The following is a 20,141-nucleotide window of genomic DNA, read 5'->3' on the forward strand; positions in this document are numbered from 1 at the left end:
GCGAGCTACGTAGCTCGGTTGAAACTGGATGTTCAATCCCAGTCAAACAAGATGGCGCGAGGGGAACGGCAAAGTTGGAGGAAAATAATATTGAGGAAACTGGAAGGCAGAGATCGTGTTGAGTGGCACTGCTTTAAAGATATTGTTAGAGAACGTAAGTAGAGTTTGAAAGTCTTGTTGTTAATTTTTCTTTCAACTGACAGTCATATTAAAAACCAGGAAAATTTCACTAAAGGTCAAGGCACCATTTTGCAGAACTTGAGCTAAAAATATTATGCTTAATCATACAGATTTGATTTTTCGCGGATTCGTGAAACTTTGCACCAGAGACTGGAGATTAGATTAATGGGGATCAAAGAAGTAAATATACATTTTTCAATTTCTTTGGAGTGAAGTTTCAGTCTGATATTCAAGATGGCATCATGCGCATTTGTACATTGAAAATAAAAGTGCTTCGTTGTCAATCTCACGTCTAGCTATTAATAAAATCAGCTTCGAACGTGCACACAAAATGTATTTTTATCTGTTGTTTTGGAAGTCTTGCCAAAGGGAAATGAAGGTTTTAAGAGAAATAATGTTGGAAAATGCAAAAGACGTCCCAGCTCACGATAGGTCGGAACTTGAATGAAAATTAAAAGTGAAAAGTTTTGATTGGAAAATAAGAAGCTTGAATGCTATTTTAAATTTTATACAGTGACTCATAGAAAGCAACAGAATTTATTTTCAAGGATTTTAAACTTCCTGGTTTGTTTTATTAATTAAAAAATTGGAATTCTGAAGGCCTTTACTTTTGTTTGTTTAAATCTGGCAGAAAATTAGTGCTCTGGATGAAAACTCTGATCAATATTTTGTTGACTTCATTATTCTTAGCATGTAAGATGTATTTACATCACAGGAAAATTAATTGCAGACCTGTCATTAAAGCTTCACACACTGCTTTACTGGGATAAATGATACCTCAAGTAAAAATTAGAGATAAAATCAAACTGCATTTCGGGGTCATCATGACTCCATTTTTGACTCTGAAACATCGTTCGATTTTATCTCTGATTTTTACTTTCTTATGTATTACCAAACCTTTGCTTATAACTGATACCATTACCACAGTTTTATTTGATTAGTCAAAACCTGGCTGGTGTTGGGGTCATGGGCATCAATGTAACATTTTACTCAAAACATTATCACAGGGATTTTGCCTTGTTTTGGTGAATTTAACTGTAGACACAAACCATACAAATTTACTTCTATAGTATTAGCAATTTTTCCAGTTGTAATGGAAAGAACTTGAAAAACTTGGCCATTTTTTTCAAGTTGCAATCCATTTCTATCCTGTCCATTTGAAGCCAAACAAAATTAATATTATGTTCGTCGGCACTACTAGAGTAATTTTAAGAAAACTATGGTAGGCATCCATTTATCTCGTGAGATTCAATAGCAAAACTACACTATTATTTTAACATTTCCATAATTGACAGAAATTTATTTTTGGGTTAACACCAAAAATAGGTGAGGTGACATTGCCCCTTTTATGAAAGACCTGCCTTCAAACTTTTACTTTCATGTTTCATATTAGTGGGAATGATATTTGGGTATGAACATGGGTTAGAAGTTATTTGTATATTGTGTCACACAAAATAGCAGGTGTTGGCAGAAAGGTATTTACACAGTACTCTTGAAAGTGTATACTTGGCTCTGGACTATCATTATTTATATACAGTCAACTCTCTCGTAAGCGACCACCCTTGGCGCACGACAAAGTGATTGCTTAAGGGAGGTGGTCACTTACAGGAAAGATCAGCAAAATAAGCCTTATGCTGGATTGGTTAGTTAATAACATAAAAATGTTACCTAATAGCAGCTAAAATTAGGCAAATAAGAACTAATTTATTTGAATATTTCACATCTATTGATTCTTCTCATGAAACTTTGTATAACATTTGGGAAGAGATCACTGTAACAATTCTGGCTTACCTACAGATCTAATAATATTATAGTCATCTTCTCTGTCTGTAAACTGTTATTATCTGTCAGCAGTCCGGGATAGCGTCATTAAAAATTGAACTTTTGTCACTTCTGAGTAATGATTTACTAACGATCATACGTGATTATTCTTGGTGGTTGCTTAACTGAAACAGAAAACAAAAGAATATGATTGTGTAATTTCTGGCCTAAAAAGTGGTCGCGGTCCCTTAAGAAATTTGAATGGTGGTCGCTTACGAGAGAGCTCTTGAAACAGTATTCAACTGAGAAACAAAGCGGTTGTTTACGAAGTGGTCGCTTACGAGAAGTGGTTGCTGTGTGAGAGTTGACTGTACCATGAAAACCAGTTCCAGAAAAAAGTTATTACATTGCTTTATATTTTGAATGGAGGTATGGTAGGACCTATCTAGTGGTTACGCTGTAGCATGTTGGAGTCTCAATTGGAATATCAGAGGGTCACTGGTTTGAGGCTAGGCTGGTCTTTTTATTGCTGTGTTGTTTCCTTAGACAAGAAACTTTGCTCCACATTGTCTCTTTACCCTGGGCTGAGTCATTCAAAACCCGACTGAAGCTAATCCTGGGTTAACATGAACTTTGATTCGAGTATATTTACTAATCCCATAAGGATTAGTCCAAAAGATTTTTGTCCCTCAGTTTTGCCTAAGACTTTTCTTTACCATTAGATTAAAATGAGCCTTTAAAATAATCTTTAATGAGCGAGTTGAAAACCTCGGTTAACTCTTAATCGTGGATTAGCTTAATCAGGCTTTGAGCAACTGGGCCCAGGTGTATGAATGGGTACCGGCGACATACTGCTGGGCATAACCTTGCGATGGACTAGTATCCCATCCAGGGGGGAGTAGCAATACTCCTAGTTGCTTTATGCTACAGAAACTAGGTTAAGCTCCAGCTGTGTTAAGGCCACTTAGGCTTAAGTGTGACTCTACCTTACATTATTTTAGTTATCTCTAAGTTAATTTTTGTATATTCCGCAAACAAATAATTAGTTTTAATTTTTGCTTGTTCTCAAACAGACAACAAGTTATTTGAAAATGCTGATACAGCTAGATCAAGAGTTGTTCAGCTGGAAATACAAGTTGCTCAACTTCAACAGGTTGGAACAGAATGTTATTTCTTAAGACCTTTTCAAGGAATGTATATATTACAGTTTAAATTTGTTTTGGTTTGAGGGTTTTCAAAACAGTTTATTAATTGTCATGAAAGGTGCTTGTAATTGTGGGTTGATATGATGCTCAAAATTGAAGGGGTGCCAGAAAAAAAGCTCTAAGGGACTTCTGATAAATTGCTAGATTCTCCTTCTAAATTGCCTTGTATTTGTTTGTGAAACAAAAGGAGAATTTGGCCTTACACCAAAAGTAACTTGGGACCCTATTTCACACATCCCTTCATTGTTTGTATCATGCCATACTGCTGGTCTTCATCAGGTGATAGTGTTGTCTTTTGATAATCTGGGACAAAGAGAAATAAAAATCAAACTTGTTTGAAAATTCGAAAACCAAAACCAAATTAAAAACACAACATGTTCATGCTTCTTTTCTGAATTTTGCAATGTTAGCCTAGCACTAGCAGAATTTCTCTTAGGGGCTGTTTACATGGAGAGAGGAAGATCCTAGCACTAGGAAGATCCTAGAGGGCAGATCATCCTAGTGCCATATGTTTTCTACATTCAGTTTACATGCAAAAAGTTGTACTTGTCCCTAGCACTAGGAACTTCCTAGAGATAGGAAGATCCTAGCACCATTTAAACTACTTTTGCTCAGAAGATCCTAGTACTAGGGACAAAAAGAACAAACATGGTGCCAGCCGGGCGTTCAGCTGCTCAAGGCCGTCAGTTATTCTTCTTTTCCTTATCCACTTGGTAACCACTTCGGCAGAAATTTCTGCATGTAAAGCAAACAAAAAAAAGTTTTTCCGCCTTCTCTGATCTTCCTAGTGCTAGGATCTTGCTCCCTCCATATGTGGCATCAACACACCATTCTCAGCACAATATCCTGTCAGTCTCGGATTGTAAAACCTCAGTCTCAGCATCTCAGCAAGTCTCAGATTTCCATTATTTTGACAACCCTGTAAATGCCGTTTCTCCAAGAAGTACCCTCCGTTGAGCTCCCAAAATTAAATGAACACAAGGGCAGTAAATCAGATCTCTGCAACTCACAACCTCCAAATTTGATTACTGTTGCTCTACAGACTGAGCTAACAGGCCAGATGGGAGCAAGTCAGGGGTGATTATGGTGGTAACTGTGGCAACATGCATGTGAAATTCATTGTACCCTTAGCCACGCTAATTGGTTTTGTTCATTTTTAGGAAAAACGTGAACTTCAGGGACGTGTTCAAGAATTAAGGTATCGTCCAATCATTTCTTGTGTTGAGTTGTTCTTTTTTGACAAGATTGGCATAATTAGGATGCAATAATTTCTTAGACTGTGGTAAATGAGCAGTTTTCTATTGTTTATTTTTAACTTAAAATTGCATCATTTTTATTATATATACAGACACACTTTGTTCATTTTGTTATGGAACTTTCAAACCCTATAAATATTGAAGAATTTGCCTGAGTAACTTTGTATGCCCTTTGCTTTCTATTTATTTATTTATTTATTTATTTATTTATTAAGTTCACCCCCATACAAGTTTAAAAATAAAGAAACAGATATGAGATGGAGAAGGACACAACCAAAAAGTGCTTGAGGTACCATTTAAAGGTTGATCCCAAAAATCAATTAAAATATAGCACTATATACATGTACAATAATATTCTTGTCAGCAAAGCATAAAATGTACTTTTGTTGTTAGTCGACAACCTTCTGGTTTCTTTTTCCTCTCTTCAGTTTAACAGGAGGAGGGAGTGGGGGTGGCTCAGAAAAAATTGCTGCATTGGAACAGAAACTCTTCAAGCTACAAGAAGAGCTGACTGAACTTCACCGACAAAAGGGAGAGGTGAGATTTTGAATGTGAATCCATACTTGTACACAGAGATAAGAAACTTTTAAAACATGCCTTGAGGAAACGTTTTAATTAACATTATAACTGGACCTTTCAGTAACATGCAGACTCAAAACTTCCAAACGCAAGTAAGGATTTGTGCGTTTTACTGTGGTAAATCATAGTTATGGTGAAACTGGACTGATCATAGAAACCAACAAAGCAGATTGAAATCCACTAATCACAGCATATGAAGGTGACCTTTTAACCCTGTTGAGCCAAATGTCTTTGGTTACTAAGAGGTCCGCAGCACTGATTGACGGCTGTCAAAATCATAAAGGTTGGTTGAATCTTGAACTGCCAAGTCCAGATGTTATTGAAAGCGACAGTTATAGCAACTGAAAATAATCATGGTATCTTAGACCACCTATTGACTGAATTTGGTTAAGCTAGACAAGAAAATATTTGACTCTTGGTCATAGTACATGGACCCTGCTGCACTCGGTATAACTACACTTCATTATGAATGTGTCTGGTTTTATCATGGTAAAGAGATTCAAGTGCTAACATCTTAAGCATTAGCCTTTCATTAGATCAAATCCTTCATCAGAGTGAACAAGAGGGCTAACACTCGAAACATCAGCACTTGAATCTCTTTACGGTGGCCAAATTACCCTATCAACTCTGTTGATAAACCAAACATTCGTTTCTCCTCTCCACGGACGCAGCACCACAGTTTCTTTAGAAACTAACCCCCTTACCTGCCGTGATGTTGAGCTAAATGTTTTCCCACCTGTCCCTCCCACTCATTTAATGAATGCAGTATATCATTCAGTGAGTTAATAATTATTAAGTATTGAATAGATGTTATTTCTGGTAACATCCTGTTCTAGTCTTTGATAGCTAAATGATCACACATTTGTAAGTTATCATAAAACCTGAGCCAATGTCTTGGAAAATTTTGTTTCAGCAACCAATCAGATAACAAAATTGTCTTGACTGCAGAGGAAGCAATTAAATGATTAAAATCGGTTTTTTGATTTATCTGTTGTCAGAATGCACAGAAGTTAATGGAGCTCAACAATGTATTACGAGAAAAGGAGCTTGAATTAAGCAGCAAGGAAGGACAGTAAGTTGAAATGGATGTTAACATAAAGAAAAGTATCTGAGCTCTGAATACCTTAGAAAAAGTAAGTAAAGCAATGGCGCCATTGTGTCGCCATGGTAACTCCGATTTTATCAAACTCACCTCATCAGAATTTATTTATTTTCTAAAGGGGTCTGGTACTCTGCTTTAAGCCTACGTCAGATTGAATGGTTGATTTGATTTGATTGTAAAATCTGAAACTTGATTAAATAAATCAATATTTATACAGGAGCATCCAGTTCAGCATATAGCTAGTTTAAATGGAGCCCTGATATAAGGAAATCGAACAAAACTTACATGCAAATGTACCAATTAAAGCATAATATTAAATAATACGTGTATACAGACATTACATATACATTTCTAGGAAACCTGTGGTTGTCAATATCCTGAATGTGCTGTGATTCATGTTCAGACTTGGAAGGTATCAACACTGAAAAATCCCGTTAAACCACCCTTAATAATTATTAGGTAGTCAGTCAGTGAAATTATACTGTTATTCTTTTTTTTTTTTGCGATTCTCTTTAGGTTGCAAGATTTGGCCATTGATAAAGAGTCTGCAGACAAGGAAAGTAAAAACCTTCAGCAAAAAATGAGTGAATTAGATGCAGCTTGTCAGGTAAAGTCAACTGATTTTATTAGATATTTTTCATTTAAATGATAACCTAATTTATTTAATCAAATTAATTTAATTAAACGTGTCACCAACATCACTTTCGGACTGAGACTTACTCTGTACCTTCACTCACTTCAATAGTAATGGTTCGTCACCATAATAATAATAATAATAATAATAATAATAATAATAATAATAATAATGATAAACACTGAACAAACTGACAAAGAGCTGTCCTTCCTTATTGAATGCTGTCAGACATGGATTATCTGCCAGAAAACAAATATAGTTAAGAAGTTCCATGAATACATATAAACTGTTTGAATGTAATGAAAATGATTGAGTGTAACAAAACTGGCCCAGAACCGTGCCCCCAAGTTATGTAAATAATTCATGAAAACAAAAATGAAATCTTCAATAATAATAATAATAGGATAGAGATGGCAGCACTTCAAAAACCAGTTCTGCTGGGATCAGATAGGCTCAATTTTTTGCCTCTCCCACAAATCCAAAAGTCCTTGAAGTCTGTCAGGTTGCTTGTTGTCCACTGATCCTGGGACTAAAATTTCTGGCACTAACACTACTCCTGTCAAACTTTATTTATTTAGTTTATTTGTCACACACAATAAGTTACATAAATTACAATGATTACAATGGTTACAAATGATTGCAAAGTTACAGTGATTAAAGTACAAGAGATAGAAAAGAAGTGGCGAGGGAACCTAATAAAAACCATGGGGCTTGTAAAACTTAGGTTCCCTCCCAGAGAAATAAATGATGACTAAACCGAGACAATATGGTAAGTGAAGTACTGACAAGTCATATTTGTACACCCTTAACATAATAAGTAGTTGATGATAATAGAAGTTTTAAGTTTTTTTTACTAAAGGATGCAAGAGATGAAGAGCCAGTAATCTCAGGAGAAAGAGAGTTTAAAAAATTGCACAACAATAATGATAAACTTTCTTAGGGAAGAAATTGTACATTCTTTTCTAGCTGGTAAAAGACGAACTACAGGCATTGCAACTAGCTTACACAGCATTAGAAGAAAAACACAGAAAAGTAAATGAAGAAAATCAAGAACTGGTGAGTAGTCAATGGCAACAATACACAAAGTAATTTGAATTCATGGCGACTTTAGTATCAGCAGGATTCAAGAGGGAATCAAATATTTGATTTTATCAACTGGGTTGATGATGTAAATTAACCACCATAAAGAGATTAAAAAACTGATATTTCAAGTGGTGGCCCTTTGCCCTGACAAAGGACTAGGACTCAAAACATCACCTTTTTTGTTTCTTTACCAATTTCCAGCTCAAAGTTTCTTTAGAAACTAAAGCCTGACTCACACTGGCAACATAATGACATAACGGCAAAATCACGCAAATACAAATAAAAATTTATGTTGATGTTTTATGTCACAAATTTGAACAACATAACATCATGCATAGCTGAAACACAATGACATAAGGATAACGACATAAAGAAAAAACTGATCTTTTCTTTATGCCGTTATGTCATTTTGTCACCAGTGTGCACCACTGTCCAGGTTTAAGCCCCTTTATCCTAGGGAAACATTTTGGTTGAGATGCATATTTTGTGATATGGGAATATGAGTAACGTAAAAACAAATTTCAGAGTTATCGATAACTGCCTTTTAAATACGGATGAAATCTTATTAAAAGTGCTTCTTAATTCTGGATATCAAAATTTTGCATCCAGAAAAGGTATGAAGAGTAAGACTTGATGGTAAAAAGCATTCAAATTCACTAATTAAATATTAAGTTTGTTTAACTTAATGTTTGCCACAAAGTATGAGGCATCAAACTTCATTGTCTTTTTATTTTAAGTTTTTATTTTTTTCTCAAAACGAGTGCCAAAGGTGGGGTGCGGCTTATCTATGAGTGCGGCTTATACACAAGTTTTTATGGTAGCTATTTCCTTCAGTAGTGGTAATGAGGAAGTTGCCTTCACAGATTGCAAGATGGATGGCACAAAGAGCAAAAGCTGCGGATGAAATAAATGCACATAATGAAACCGTGTTAAGGTAAATATTTATTTTAATTGACTCAGTAGATGTTTGGTTTAGCAGAAACCATTTATGAATGAAACAATAATATACTGTCAAAGACCTGTTTAGCTCCTAGGTGGCTTATTAAATTCCAGAAAGGGGGGAAGGTGGGGGCTTATAAGCGAGAATAGGGAGTGTGGGTCAATAGAGAGGGGTCAGGGGGTGCTTGTTGAAAACCATGAGTTAGGTGCATATGCATCAAAGTGAGCATAACACTGATGGGTTCTAAATAAAAAAAATATGCTTTTTCTGCTATTTTAAACAGTTTTTTTTAAATAACTTATTTATAAATTATTTAATATTTTATATTCTTTTGATGCTTTTTTTGTCACATTATTTCATCCATTCCAACACCACATATATTTCTCACATTTATCATGCAAAACATGTCTGTAAATACGAATGTTTGATTAATCAACAGAGTTGATAACTAAAGGTAACTTGGAGAAAACTTCTCGCTCTGACAAAGGGCTAACGCTCAAAACGTCAACAGTCGAATCTCTTTACGGTGGCCAATTTACCTTTAGTTATCAACTCTGTTGATAAACCAAACATTCGTTTCTACTCCCTACCGACGCAGCACCACAGTTTTGTTAGAAACTAACCCCCTTATCCATGTTTGTAAATAGTTTACTTGTACATCAAAATTAGTAAACAATCCATAAAATGTTTACTCCATCCTGTTTTATTTCTTACCTTAGAATACGACAGCAAAAGCTTCAAAAGGATCTTTCAGAAGCAGCCAAAGAACCTGTTAATATACCAAAGTATGCTTGCATATAAACATAAATTATGTAAATTTATTAAATAATTGTATTAACCATATTGATCAGTTCCAGAAAATAACACACTCCCCCCACAGAAGGTTTTTTGTTTTGCACCCCCCTCCCCCCAGGAAATTCCAGTTTAGCTTCATACTTTGCTTCTAAAATTTTGACTTTCAAGACCCCCTCCCCCTAAGAATTTCCAATGATCTTCCATGGGGTGGGTATGGATTTTTTCTGGAACTGAACATTACAAAGGATGAGCGAGGCAGAGTTCTCTCACTCTGTATTTTTGCTCTCAAGTAAGTTGCCTCTTACATTTCTCTAAGTTGAAGTGTTTTTTCTGGCATTAGCAAATTCCGATTGACTTCTGGCTGTTGAAAAGAGTTTGTAGTCTTATTACCTCAGAAGCCTTTCAGAGAAATTGTGTTTAGCCAACCATATGTTGGCACTGAGGGTGATGACAAGCAGCAATTCTAACATCGTAAAGTGAGTGGTTCTTTTAGACCCTTCTCCAAAATGGTGGCCGAAAATTCAAATACGTTAAAATTAAAAATTTTTACCAGCACTAGAAAGAGCACTTTTACTTCTATTAGTAACCCTGCAAAGTTCCAGCATATTAGGTGTAGTATTAGCTGAGAAATGTTAGTTGAAAAATGAAAAATTTACAGATGTTTGTATGACTGGGGGTATGACTTATGATGCATAGTGTATGACCAAGCCCTTCAAAGAATTTTAATCTAATTTCATTGCTACTTCTTTGTTTCACTTTTAGCTTCGATCATGGAGGGCCAATGGTTCCGTTCTGTGCTATAATATCAGTCCCATCCTATCCAGACAAAAAGTTTGTAAGTATAATTGGTAATTTTTGATGCCTTTTAATAACATTTATTTATTTTATTTTATTGAATTGCCACAGAAAGTAACTAAATACACAAAAAGACAACAGGTGCAAGACGATTACAAAGGAAGGAGAAGGATGATATGTGGCAGGGGAGAGTAACAGGACAGGGCCCCAGATGACAACTGCCCCCTAAAACCCATAAACTTAAAAACACAATTTTACAATAACTGTCAAAATTGCCACGCACTGATTGGCTCGTAGCAATTGTCTATAAGAGTACCGACAATAAAAATGATGTCAGATGTAATGCGTCACATGCTTTCTCAATAGAAAATAAACATAAGCCAATACCACTCACACGCTTTCCGTGTTATTCATATTGTAAAAAACCAAGTTTATAGACGACATTTTTCTATGGTCTATACTTTTATAGATCATAAAATGACGCCATAAAATGTTCAAAATGACAAGACTGTGGCCTAACAGGAGCCCGGTAGCCTGGGGCACCCAAGAAAATGTTCTGGGTGCCTAAATGTTTTGCAGCTGTACCTAACACTTTACAGTTTTTTGCCTTGTGGGTTCCTTGAAATTCTTTTAGGAAACAGCCTTGAGTGAAACCGCTCACCTGCAGTTCATGGCTCCACTTGAATTCTGAACATTTTATGATGTCATTTTATTGTCTATAAGAGTAAAGACCGTAGAAAACTTGCGTTAATTTGTCACCAAAAGACTATTAACTGAAAGTAGTGGATAAAAAATGGAAATGGTTGACAATCTACCAATCACAGCAGGCAAATGTAACCTTTGACTTACTGACTAAATGCTTCCATTAGGAGATTGACAGCATTGCAGAGAAACATCTAACATTGGGTGGATTATTGAACTTCAACATGTGTTATAATTTGAAATTAGAGAGCACTAGTTAGTGAAAAAACATTGAAAAAAGACCCACGGTCCATTTTGTTAATGCATCCCTTTGCAGGATGCTCATGATGGCGAAGTAAATGCAGCAAAATTTAGCTTATCAGGGAGACTGTTTGCCACTGGTGGAGCGGACAAAAAAGTCAAGATATGGGAGCAAGTAAATGGTAGGTGTACTAAAATATTTAAAGCTACAGTCTTAGGCCCCATTCACACCAAAAAAACATTTAATTAAATCAGGTTTTCTGGTGACAAAAAGCTGAACCACTGGCTTTTACATGGGATTCAAGTAAACTTCAACTTATGCTTTCATTTGTGCCAAATCTGTAGTCGCCAAAAAGCCGAAAAAAGCTTTTATGAAGGAAACAATTTTAACCTGTGTTTAACAAGACAGCTTTTAAACCTATTTAAGTCTTGATATCAAATTATGGGGGAATAGTCACATTTGTTGGGATGGATCTTGTCACTCTGCCCTCTCAATGGTGGTTCACAAGATTGGCCAGCTGCCAGAATTGCAAGAAACAACATCAAGAGGGGCGAGGGGAGCACAGGAAGGGCAGACTATTAGCTTGGTTGTGAAGTGTCCCAACTTACCGGTAACTTGACTAGGACTGTAGAAAGCTAGGTAGCCTCCCATGCAGTCATTTATTATATAGGGATGAAGGATACTATGACTCCCCTTAAAAACAACTACATGTATGCAGAAGGCTGGGTAGTTAGGTACATAGTTCAGTAGGTAAGGGTAACTGAGAAAATGAGAAATTAAAACTTTCAAAGAAAACCTCGATGTGGACTGGTAGTAGTTTGCTAAAATTCTAGTAAGACAAAACTATTTTTCTTTTCTTTTTTTTTTAATTCCTGGATGGAAAGCTATCTAGTAAACAATAATTGGTATGTGCCAAAGACTTGACGATTTTGAAACAAAATCACAATTCTTGTTCAGCACAACATTTTTAAATACTAATTTAAATTGATTTGAGGGAATTGGCCTACACTGATTACGGAATTAATTTAAGGAGTTCTAAATACAGTTATTTCACTTTACCATTTATATTTTTTGTTTGTAATTTCAGGCAACTATATAGTTAAAGGTGTACTGCATGGTTCTAATACAGGAATCATGTCAGTCCAATTTGACCCTCAGGTAAGAAGAGCAACAACAACAACAACAATCTTTATTTTATTTTTTCCAATTTTTTAGCTTATTACTCTGGACCGCAGGTAGCAAAAGCTAATTGAGGCAGGCAGTGAAAGAGAAAAAGACATAAACAATATATTGAAGCTCAAAATAAACACACTAGACGAAATGAAGCAGTGCAATATAAGAGATTGAAAGTAATTACATATTTACATAATATTATACTAGGTACAAAATTAGGTAATGTTTAAAACACAAGCAGCAGTGTTTTATCGGGATTTAAAGCGGTGAGGTGCAGCCAAGTGGTTTTAGACCCAATAACACACATGCTGCGAGTTTTTTGAACGGCTTCAAAAACATTCCTTAAAAAGCATGTGTCAAGAGAGTTCATAACAGTGATGCTTTTGTGAACATTGGAAATTAGCATACAAGAAAAACATTAACCACCACATACTAATACGGAGGAGGTTTTATCGGGTTTTAAAACCACTGCATGTGATGTTTTATCGACCATTAGATAGGTCAATGGGCTTATGAATTATTAATGAGTTTTTGAAGTATCAATAAAACAAAATAAATCTATACATGAGAAAGGTCAGGGAGACTTAATATAATGTCTATATTTGGGGCTGTTTAAACCACAGCACAGGTGTCATGAAGCATGGTAGCTCTGAATGGCATGCTGTATTGAAGTACATCATGCTCCAGGTATTGAACCTGCAAAGAGAAGTACGGGAGACTGCCATTTTCTCACCAAAGTGTAGTCCACTGATCCTGGGCTCACTTCACTGTGGCAAAAAATAGTGTCACTGAATAAAAATTTTAATAAAAATGGTTTGAAGTTAGAACTTTTGAATTAAAACTTCTTACAAGGTAGTTTTTGAACATAGTCCTGACACACTGAAGCTGTGATAAGTTCTGTCCATTTGAGGCAAAATTCTACTGTGCACAGATTTTTGTTTAAAGGGTGGCAAAATGTGGTTAGCCTGTTTTAGACTAAAAACGTTTTGAGTTGCAAAAACCTAACTGTTCTCCAATTTAAGGGTATTACTTGTTCTTATTTCATTGAAATAAAAAGCCTTCTATATTCCCACTTACTCGAAACATTTATTATGACATCAAATGAATCTGTAAATCCTTTAAGACCCTTCCCAAGATTACCATTCTTAGCTCTTAAATGTCTTGCTTTTTATTTTCATTTCAGGAAAAACTTATTTTAGCAAGCTCTCATGAAGGTGCCTGTAGAGTGTGGACACTTTCAGATCAGAGACTTCGGGTAAGGGTGAGACATCTGGACATTCATAATATACATTGCTGCTTGAATACCTTGACATTTGTACAAAATGCAACCGTTATGCCACCAACATCTTGGCATACATCTTGACATTTAATCTGGTTTTGGCATCTTGACATTTAATCTGGCTTTGTGTTTTCACAGCACACTCTCACAGGACACTCACAAAAAGTAATGTCTGCAAAGTTCTATGGGGGAGCAACAAAAGTAGTGTCAGGAGCTCATGACAGAACCTTAAAAATCTGGGACCTTAGAAGCAAACAGTGTAAGTAGTATGGTGGGGTCCATTATGCAACTGCCGGACGTGCAAGTCTGGAACTCTTTGCTGTGTATATACACCTTATTCCAAAATGGCTACCATATTAATATTCTTTTATTGGTATTCAAATTAGCCCTTCTTGCCTCATTCTTACACTCAAAAATCAAAGGGATATTTTACTTTGAATGAGGCAATAAGGGCTAATTTGAATGCAAACAAAAGAATATTGACACGAAACAATTCGTGTTGTAGGCCTGTCGTAAGCTTGTCGCATGGGACAAAGTCGTGCCATGTAAATCACCCTTAAGGATAACCAATCCAAACAAACAACAGTTGCTTCTCTAGAAGTACTGTAAAGTCTCAGCATCACCAATATTTGGTGTCACTATGATTAGCTAAAAACGTATTGGTACCAAGAAAGGAAATGAACACATAATGGTCTAATTTTGTTGACAATGATAATTTATTAGTCTACTAGTGTGCAAAAATATTAAATATTTGAGTTCTTGATTGCGAGGATGGAAATGGTTGCAACCAATTTTTTCAAGTTCTTCCCAAGTGTATTGGAAAAATTGCTAACAAAAAAATGGTTTGTTTTTCTCTCAAGAAATCACTCTGTGTTTTCTTCTCAGATTTTATATACTTTTGATCAAAACACAGCAAAATGTCTTTGATGTACAACCTCTTGCCAGTGACTCAGCTAGGTCCTTCAGAAAATATCCATACATGTACTTCCCCCACGAAAGGTTTTTGTTTTGCACCCCCCTCCCCCCTCCACCCAGGAAATTCCAGTTTAGCTTCATAATTTGCTTCTAAAATTGCAATTTTTAAGACCCCCCTCCCCCTAGGAATTTCTGATGACCCTCCATGGGGTGGGTATGGATTTATTTTTTGTTGTTGTTGTTGTTTGGAACCGCACAATTTCTGGTTTTGTTCCTAATCACGAACTTCACCTACAAAGAATTACATAAAAAAAATCTAATGAGATCTGATGGTGTCCAAGCTACCTCAAGTCATGTAGTAGTTTCTTTGTTTTGTTGTTAAATAAACACAACATTACTTTTGCAGGCACAAGAACAATATTTGCTGGTTCAAGCTGTAACGATATTGTAATCAATGAGGGAATTGGGTAAGGATTGATTTTCACAGTCATGTCTTTTTTCCTCTATAAACCCTTTACCCTATATATTATGCATTACTGTCTAATAACAGCTTGTAAGATAAGCCAGTCAAAATGGTAAGTATTATCTTGGCTTGATAATGTATTAGAAAGATTATTTTCTTACATATTTACAAACACTATACACCTTATTCCAAAATGGCTACCATTTTAATACTCTATTGTTGGCATTCAAATTAGCCCTTCTTACCTCGCTCTTAAGCTCAAAAATCAAAAGAATAGTTTATCTTGAACGAGGCAAGAAGGGCTAATTTGAATGCAAACAAAAGAATATTAAAATGGCAGCCATTTTGGAATAAGGTTTATAAAGATGTAATATTGTTATACTCATGAATCCCAAGCCCCATGTTTTTTTGACATTTCCAGGTCAAAATAATGTTAAAAAATTTTACTTTCCTTATTCAGCTCACAGGTAGCCAGTGGACATTTAGACAAGACTGTAAGATTTTGGGATGTAAGGTGAGGACATGTCCTGTTGTATGGTAGTTAATTTTATATCCCTTCTGTTTCTAACCTCCTTTCTCTAACTTAGCTTTTTTTTAGCTCCAATTCTTAATTTTCGCCAGTTTTTTTTATGATTGCAGAGTAATTTCATTCTTCTGTCTCACAGTCTCACTTTCTCCTATATTAGCTTGGTAAAACAAATAAGAATGTACAGTTCCAGAAAATATCCATACTCCCCCCGCGGAAGGGTTTTGTTTTGCAGCCGCCTTCCCCCAAGAAATTCCAGTTTAGCTTCATACTTTGTTTCTAACATTTTGGCTTTTAAGACCCACCTCCCTGTAGGAATTTCCAATGACCTTCCATGGGGTGGGTATGGATTTTTTCTGGATCTGTACATTCTTATTTGTTTTACCTAGCTAATTTTTCAAGATGACTGGGCTTATTATAATAAATTATTTTACCACTTTTTCAGAACTGAGAACCAGTCAAGCGTTGGAGAAATAACACTTCAGGGAAAAATAACATCTCTAGATTTATCTCCAGGTAAGTGACCATGTTTGTTCACTGAGTTCAAGGTCTGTACTGTAAGTTATGGACCAAGTTTTTTCCTGTTGATTTATGGCCCAAGTGAGAAGCACACAGGCAATAAATCAACAGGGAAAAGCGAGGATCCATAACTTATAGTGTAGACTGACAATACGAGGTTAGTAAGATATTTATTATATCTCTGAGGTTAATTGGTCGCGCAGGAAAGGAAACTAGTTGAAGTTTAGTGGGCTGTACAGTTAAATACGGCCCACAAAATTGACCAATCACACTGCACATACTAACTGCTCAGATACAATAAATGGATATATTCTGGAAAGATGCCCTTTGGAGATACTCCACTTTGGTTGGAATGGAAATAACTGTTCCATTTGCGCAAAATTTGCACTTTCATTTTGTTGGCTTCATGGGCCATCCGATAGACCTTATCCAAAAATGGCTGACATTTTAATATACTTTTGTTTCATTCAAACTAGCCCCACTAGCCTCGTTCAAGGTAAAATATTCTTTTGATTTTTGAACTCAAGAATGAGGTTAGTAAGGCTAATTTGAATGCAAACAGAAGAATATTCAAATGTCAGCCATTTTTGGATAAAGTCTGTAAGGGTTTTGATCTACCACTGGAATTACAGGTTTTGACCGGAGACTGAGGCTCATCACTTGAATGGAAGAGAGCCTTTACCTTTGCATTGGAAAGTTGGCAGGATTTCAAAACAATTATTTTGGCTAGAATTATGCATGGAAAACACCTCTGATTCGGATGGAATATTTTAAGTTAGAGTGATTTCTCAGAGAGATTCAGTTTATTAACTGTAAACTTTTTTTATGATTTTGCTGAACAGATATGAACTACATGTTAGCAAGTGCAAGGGACGACACAGTTAAGTTGCTTGACTTGAGAATGAATCAGGTCATGTCGACATGCAGGTGGGGGATATGGAGATTTATTTAATGATGAAGTTTTGGAAGCAATGATATTCCATGATGCACACTTCCCCCTAATTTTGTACAAAAAAACTTGTAATGTTTTCAAAATCAATCACTTGTAAAACTGCATTTATTTTTTTGTCAAAGTACATCGTGCATTCTGCCTTATTGTTAATTGGTTACTTTGATATTTTGTTTTTAGTGCTGATGGTTTCAAGGTTGCGATGGATCACACAAGAGCGTCCTTCAGGTGACCATATTTAATCAGTCCTTACTTATTAAAAATACTGATTTCTCTTTTGACAATTTAAGTAAAGTTTAAAACACGAGCAGCAGTGTTTTATTGGGATTTAAAACCATGAGGCGTAGCCGAGTGGTTTTAGGCACGATAAAACATGTGCTGCAAGTTCCTGGAAAAGCGTGTGTCAAGAGAGTTCATAACAATGATGCTTTTGTGAACGCTGGAAATCAGCATACAAGAAAAATGTTAAACACTGCATACTAATGAGAAGGAGGTTTTATCGGGTTTTAAAACCACTGCACATGATGTTTTATCAACCATTAATTTTGATAGGTCGTAATGGGCTTATGAATTATTAATGAGTTTTTGAACTTCATTTTTCCCTTTCAGTCCTGATGGTCAGTATGTGATATGCGGCTCTCAAGATGGCAGTATCTTTGTGTGGGATGCTTCAACAGCAAGATTAGAAAAAATTCTTAAAGAGCACCAGTAAGTGATTGTGCAGTTCCTTAAAAAATCCATACCCACCTCATGCAAGGTCATGGGAAATTCCTAGGTGGTGGGGGGTCTTAGAAGCCATAATTTTAAAAGCAAAGTATAAAGCAAATACCCAATCAAAGAAGAGTATACCTTTGTGCATAAGTAGCAGTTCTAAAACCAAATCTACTTGGGAGAGGGTTGACGTTAGAATTAATACAGACAGAGGGTCCCAGTCATGGGTTCCTGGGAGGATGCAATACCTCCTACTGCTACACCTGGGGCCCGTTTCTCAAAAGTCCGGTAACTTACTGGACCAGATAAGTATATTTTTAAATGTTTTTTTGCTGATTACACAGTGATTACAGACATGGTACTTGGCCAATGTTTTCATAGAATTATAAGATTTTAAGATTTTAGTATTCAAAGCTAACAAAAATTGACTTCTGTCAAGAAACATTTATCACCAGACACTTATCGGGCCTGGTAAGTTACCAGGACTTTCGAGAAACAGGCCCCTGGTCCTGAGATTGGGTAAAAATATTGTGCACATTAAATTGAAAGGTTTCATATAAAGTGCAGACCTGCCATTTGGCACAGTTTCACCATGAGACTCACCATTTGAGGAGTCATTTCATTGTCACACAAGGGAACTGTACCCATCCGCTAGGGAACCCATTTGGGACACCAATCTCCGCGTGTTTTTGGAAACTATTCAGGTTTACAGATCTGGCTCCAGTTGTTCAAAGAGCTGATACATTAATTTTATCCAGTGGATAAGTTGCTATCCAGTGGATAAAAGGTACTGAATGAATTCTTATATACCGCACATATCACCAAGTCTCATGGCGGTTTACATTTCTATGGGGTGAGATCGGACATCAGCAACCAAAGCTTTTGGCAAGTTTTTCACACAATCTCATACTTTAATTAGACAAACACTTCTACTTTATACACAAATTATAGGGCTATAGGGAAATTCTTGCACACATTGTATCTGCCGCATAGCAACCTATCCAGTGGATAAAGTTATCTGCTGTTTGAACAACTGGGGCCTGATAGTATGACATTTTTATAAACAGTTCTTCAGTAGTTGTGTGTGCATGGCATCCTGATGGCTCCAGTATCATAACCTGTGACAGAAATAAGCGCGCAATCCTCTGGACGAACAGGTACTGAGGCCGCACCCATCTTGGACAGCATAGTGATGCAGACAATTGAAACGTGCTACCGGACTCCTCTCTCAGGAAAATAAATGAACTGAAACGTTTGGTCACATGTTTAAAATTATTGAAAAGTTAAGGTAAATTTTTTTAAGAAAACAGTTTGTGGTCAATTGCTGTTCATATTAGGTAGTCGTAAGTCGTAAATTTTAATGTACAGCTGGTATTAAACTTCATAATTGAATCAGTCATTAAAGGAGATGTCTTTCAGTGCAAATTAATACAGTATCTAAAGAATGTGAAGTTCAAAGTAATTATTGACTGAATAACAGCTCTTTTTGGAGCTGTTTGTTCAAAAAAGCTATGCAGTTTTGAGAGTTATTTTAAGATAGTAAAATATTGTCTGGATGTGAGCAGTCACTCAAAGACAGACTTTTCACATACCATTGGAGTACATACATCATTTATGCCCAGAAATGCATGCAATTTGAGAAACTATGGGAGTACAAAGCGTGAAGTGAGAATTAAAAATTACTTAATCGAACAGTAACTAGGTGCAAATCAAGTTTTGGCAGTTTGGGCTTTGTTCTGTATGCTATCAATAATTATTATTAAGAAATTCCACAAAATTGTAATTACTGGGCTACATTACGTTCAGCAGCTTTCAATGAATAACCTTACAAGAGTATCAAGTAACATTTTTTGTAAAAAATGTAGAATTTTATAACCCAACTATTAATTTCTGGTTGTTCTAACTGGACAAAAGACATCACAAATTGGGACAGTTATTGATAACAGGCTAATGATTTGATATCCTTAAAGAGAAGAAAGATCCTCACAGTTAGTACACAACTAAAGCAGTTGCGAAAAGAAAGCCTGATTTTTTTCAGGCTTTCTTTTCACAACTGCTTAATTTACGTACTAACTGCGAGGATCTTTCTTCTATTTAATCTTTCTTCTGCAGTTCAAAATATATGTTTAATATATTCATATTGATTTGATATCCATTGTCTGAATTTGTTAACAGCAGAAAAACAAGAAAGAATATCACTTCAGGTCTTTCTGTTTTATTTTAATAAATTTACTAGTCAGCTTGCAGTTATTTACCAGTAATCATGCCATGGTCATCGCTGGCCATTAATTTGTCTTTTCCACTATAAAGCGTGCATGTTACAGAAATTAATT

General features: G+C 35.8%; 1 protein-coding gene across 1 annotated transcript; it reads left to right on the top strand.

Annotated features, from left to right (window-relative positions):
- Positions 1–6: 6 nt before the first annotated feature.
- On the top strand, positions 7–19,836 carry LOC146449434 (autophagy-related protein 16-1-like). Its single transcript, XM_085101583.1, has 21 exons — positions 7–154; positions 3,015–3,094; positions 4,307–4,344; positions 4,831–4,939; positions 5,980–6,053; positions 6,600–6,690; positions 7,684–7,773; positions 8,664–8,734; positions 9,460–9,525; positions 10,298–10,370; positions 11,349–11,454; positions 12,361–12,431; positions 13,630–13,701; positions 13,864–13,984; positions 15,047–15,107; positions 15,564–15,617; positions 16,075–16,145; positions 16,991–17,075; positions 17,278–17,325; positions 17,707–17,805; positions 18,876–19,836. Exons 1-21 carry the CDS (start codon positions 52–54, stop codon positions 18,970–18,972), a joined length of 1,680 nt encoding a protein of 559 aa, XP_084957709.1. The 5' UTR covers positions 7–51; the 3' UTR covers positions 18,973–19,836.
- The last annotated feature ends 305 nt before the right edge of the window (positions 19,837–20,141 follow it).

Source organism: Pavona decussata, unplaced genomic scaffold (assembly GCF_977016875.1).
Source record: "Pavona decussata unplaced genomic scaffold, jaPavDecu1.1 SCAFFOLD_602, whole genome shotgun sequence".
NCBI lineage: Eukaryota > Metazoa > Cnidaria > Anthozoa > Scleractinia > Agariciidae > Pavona > Pavona decussata.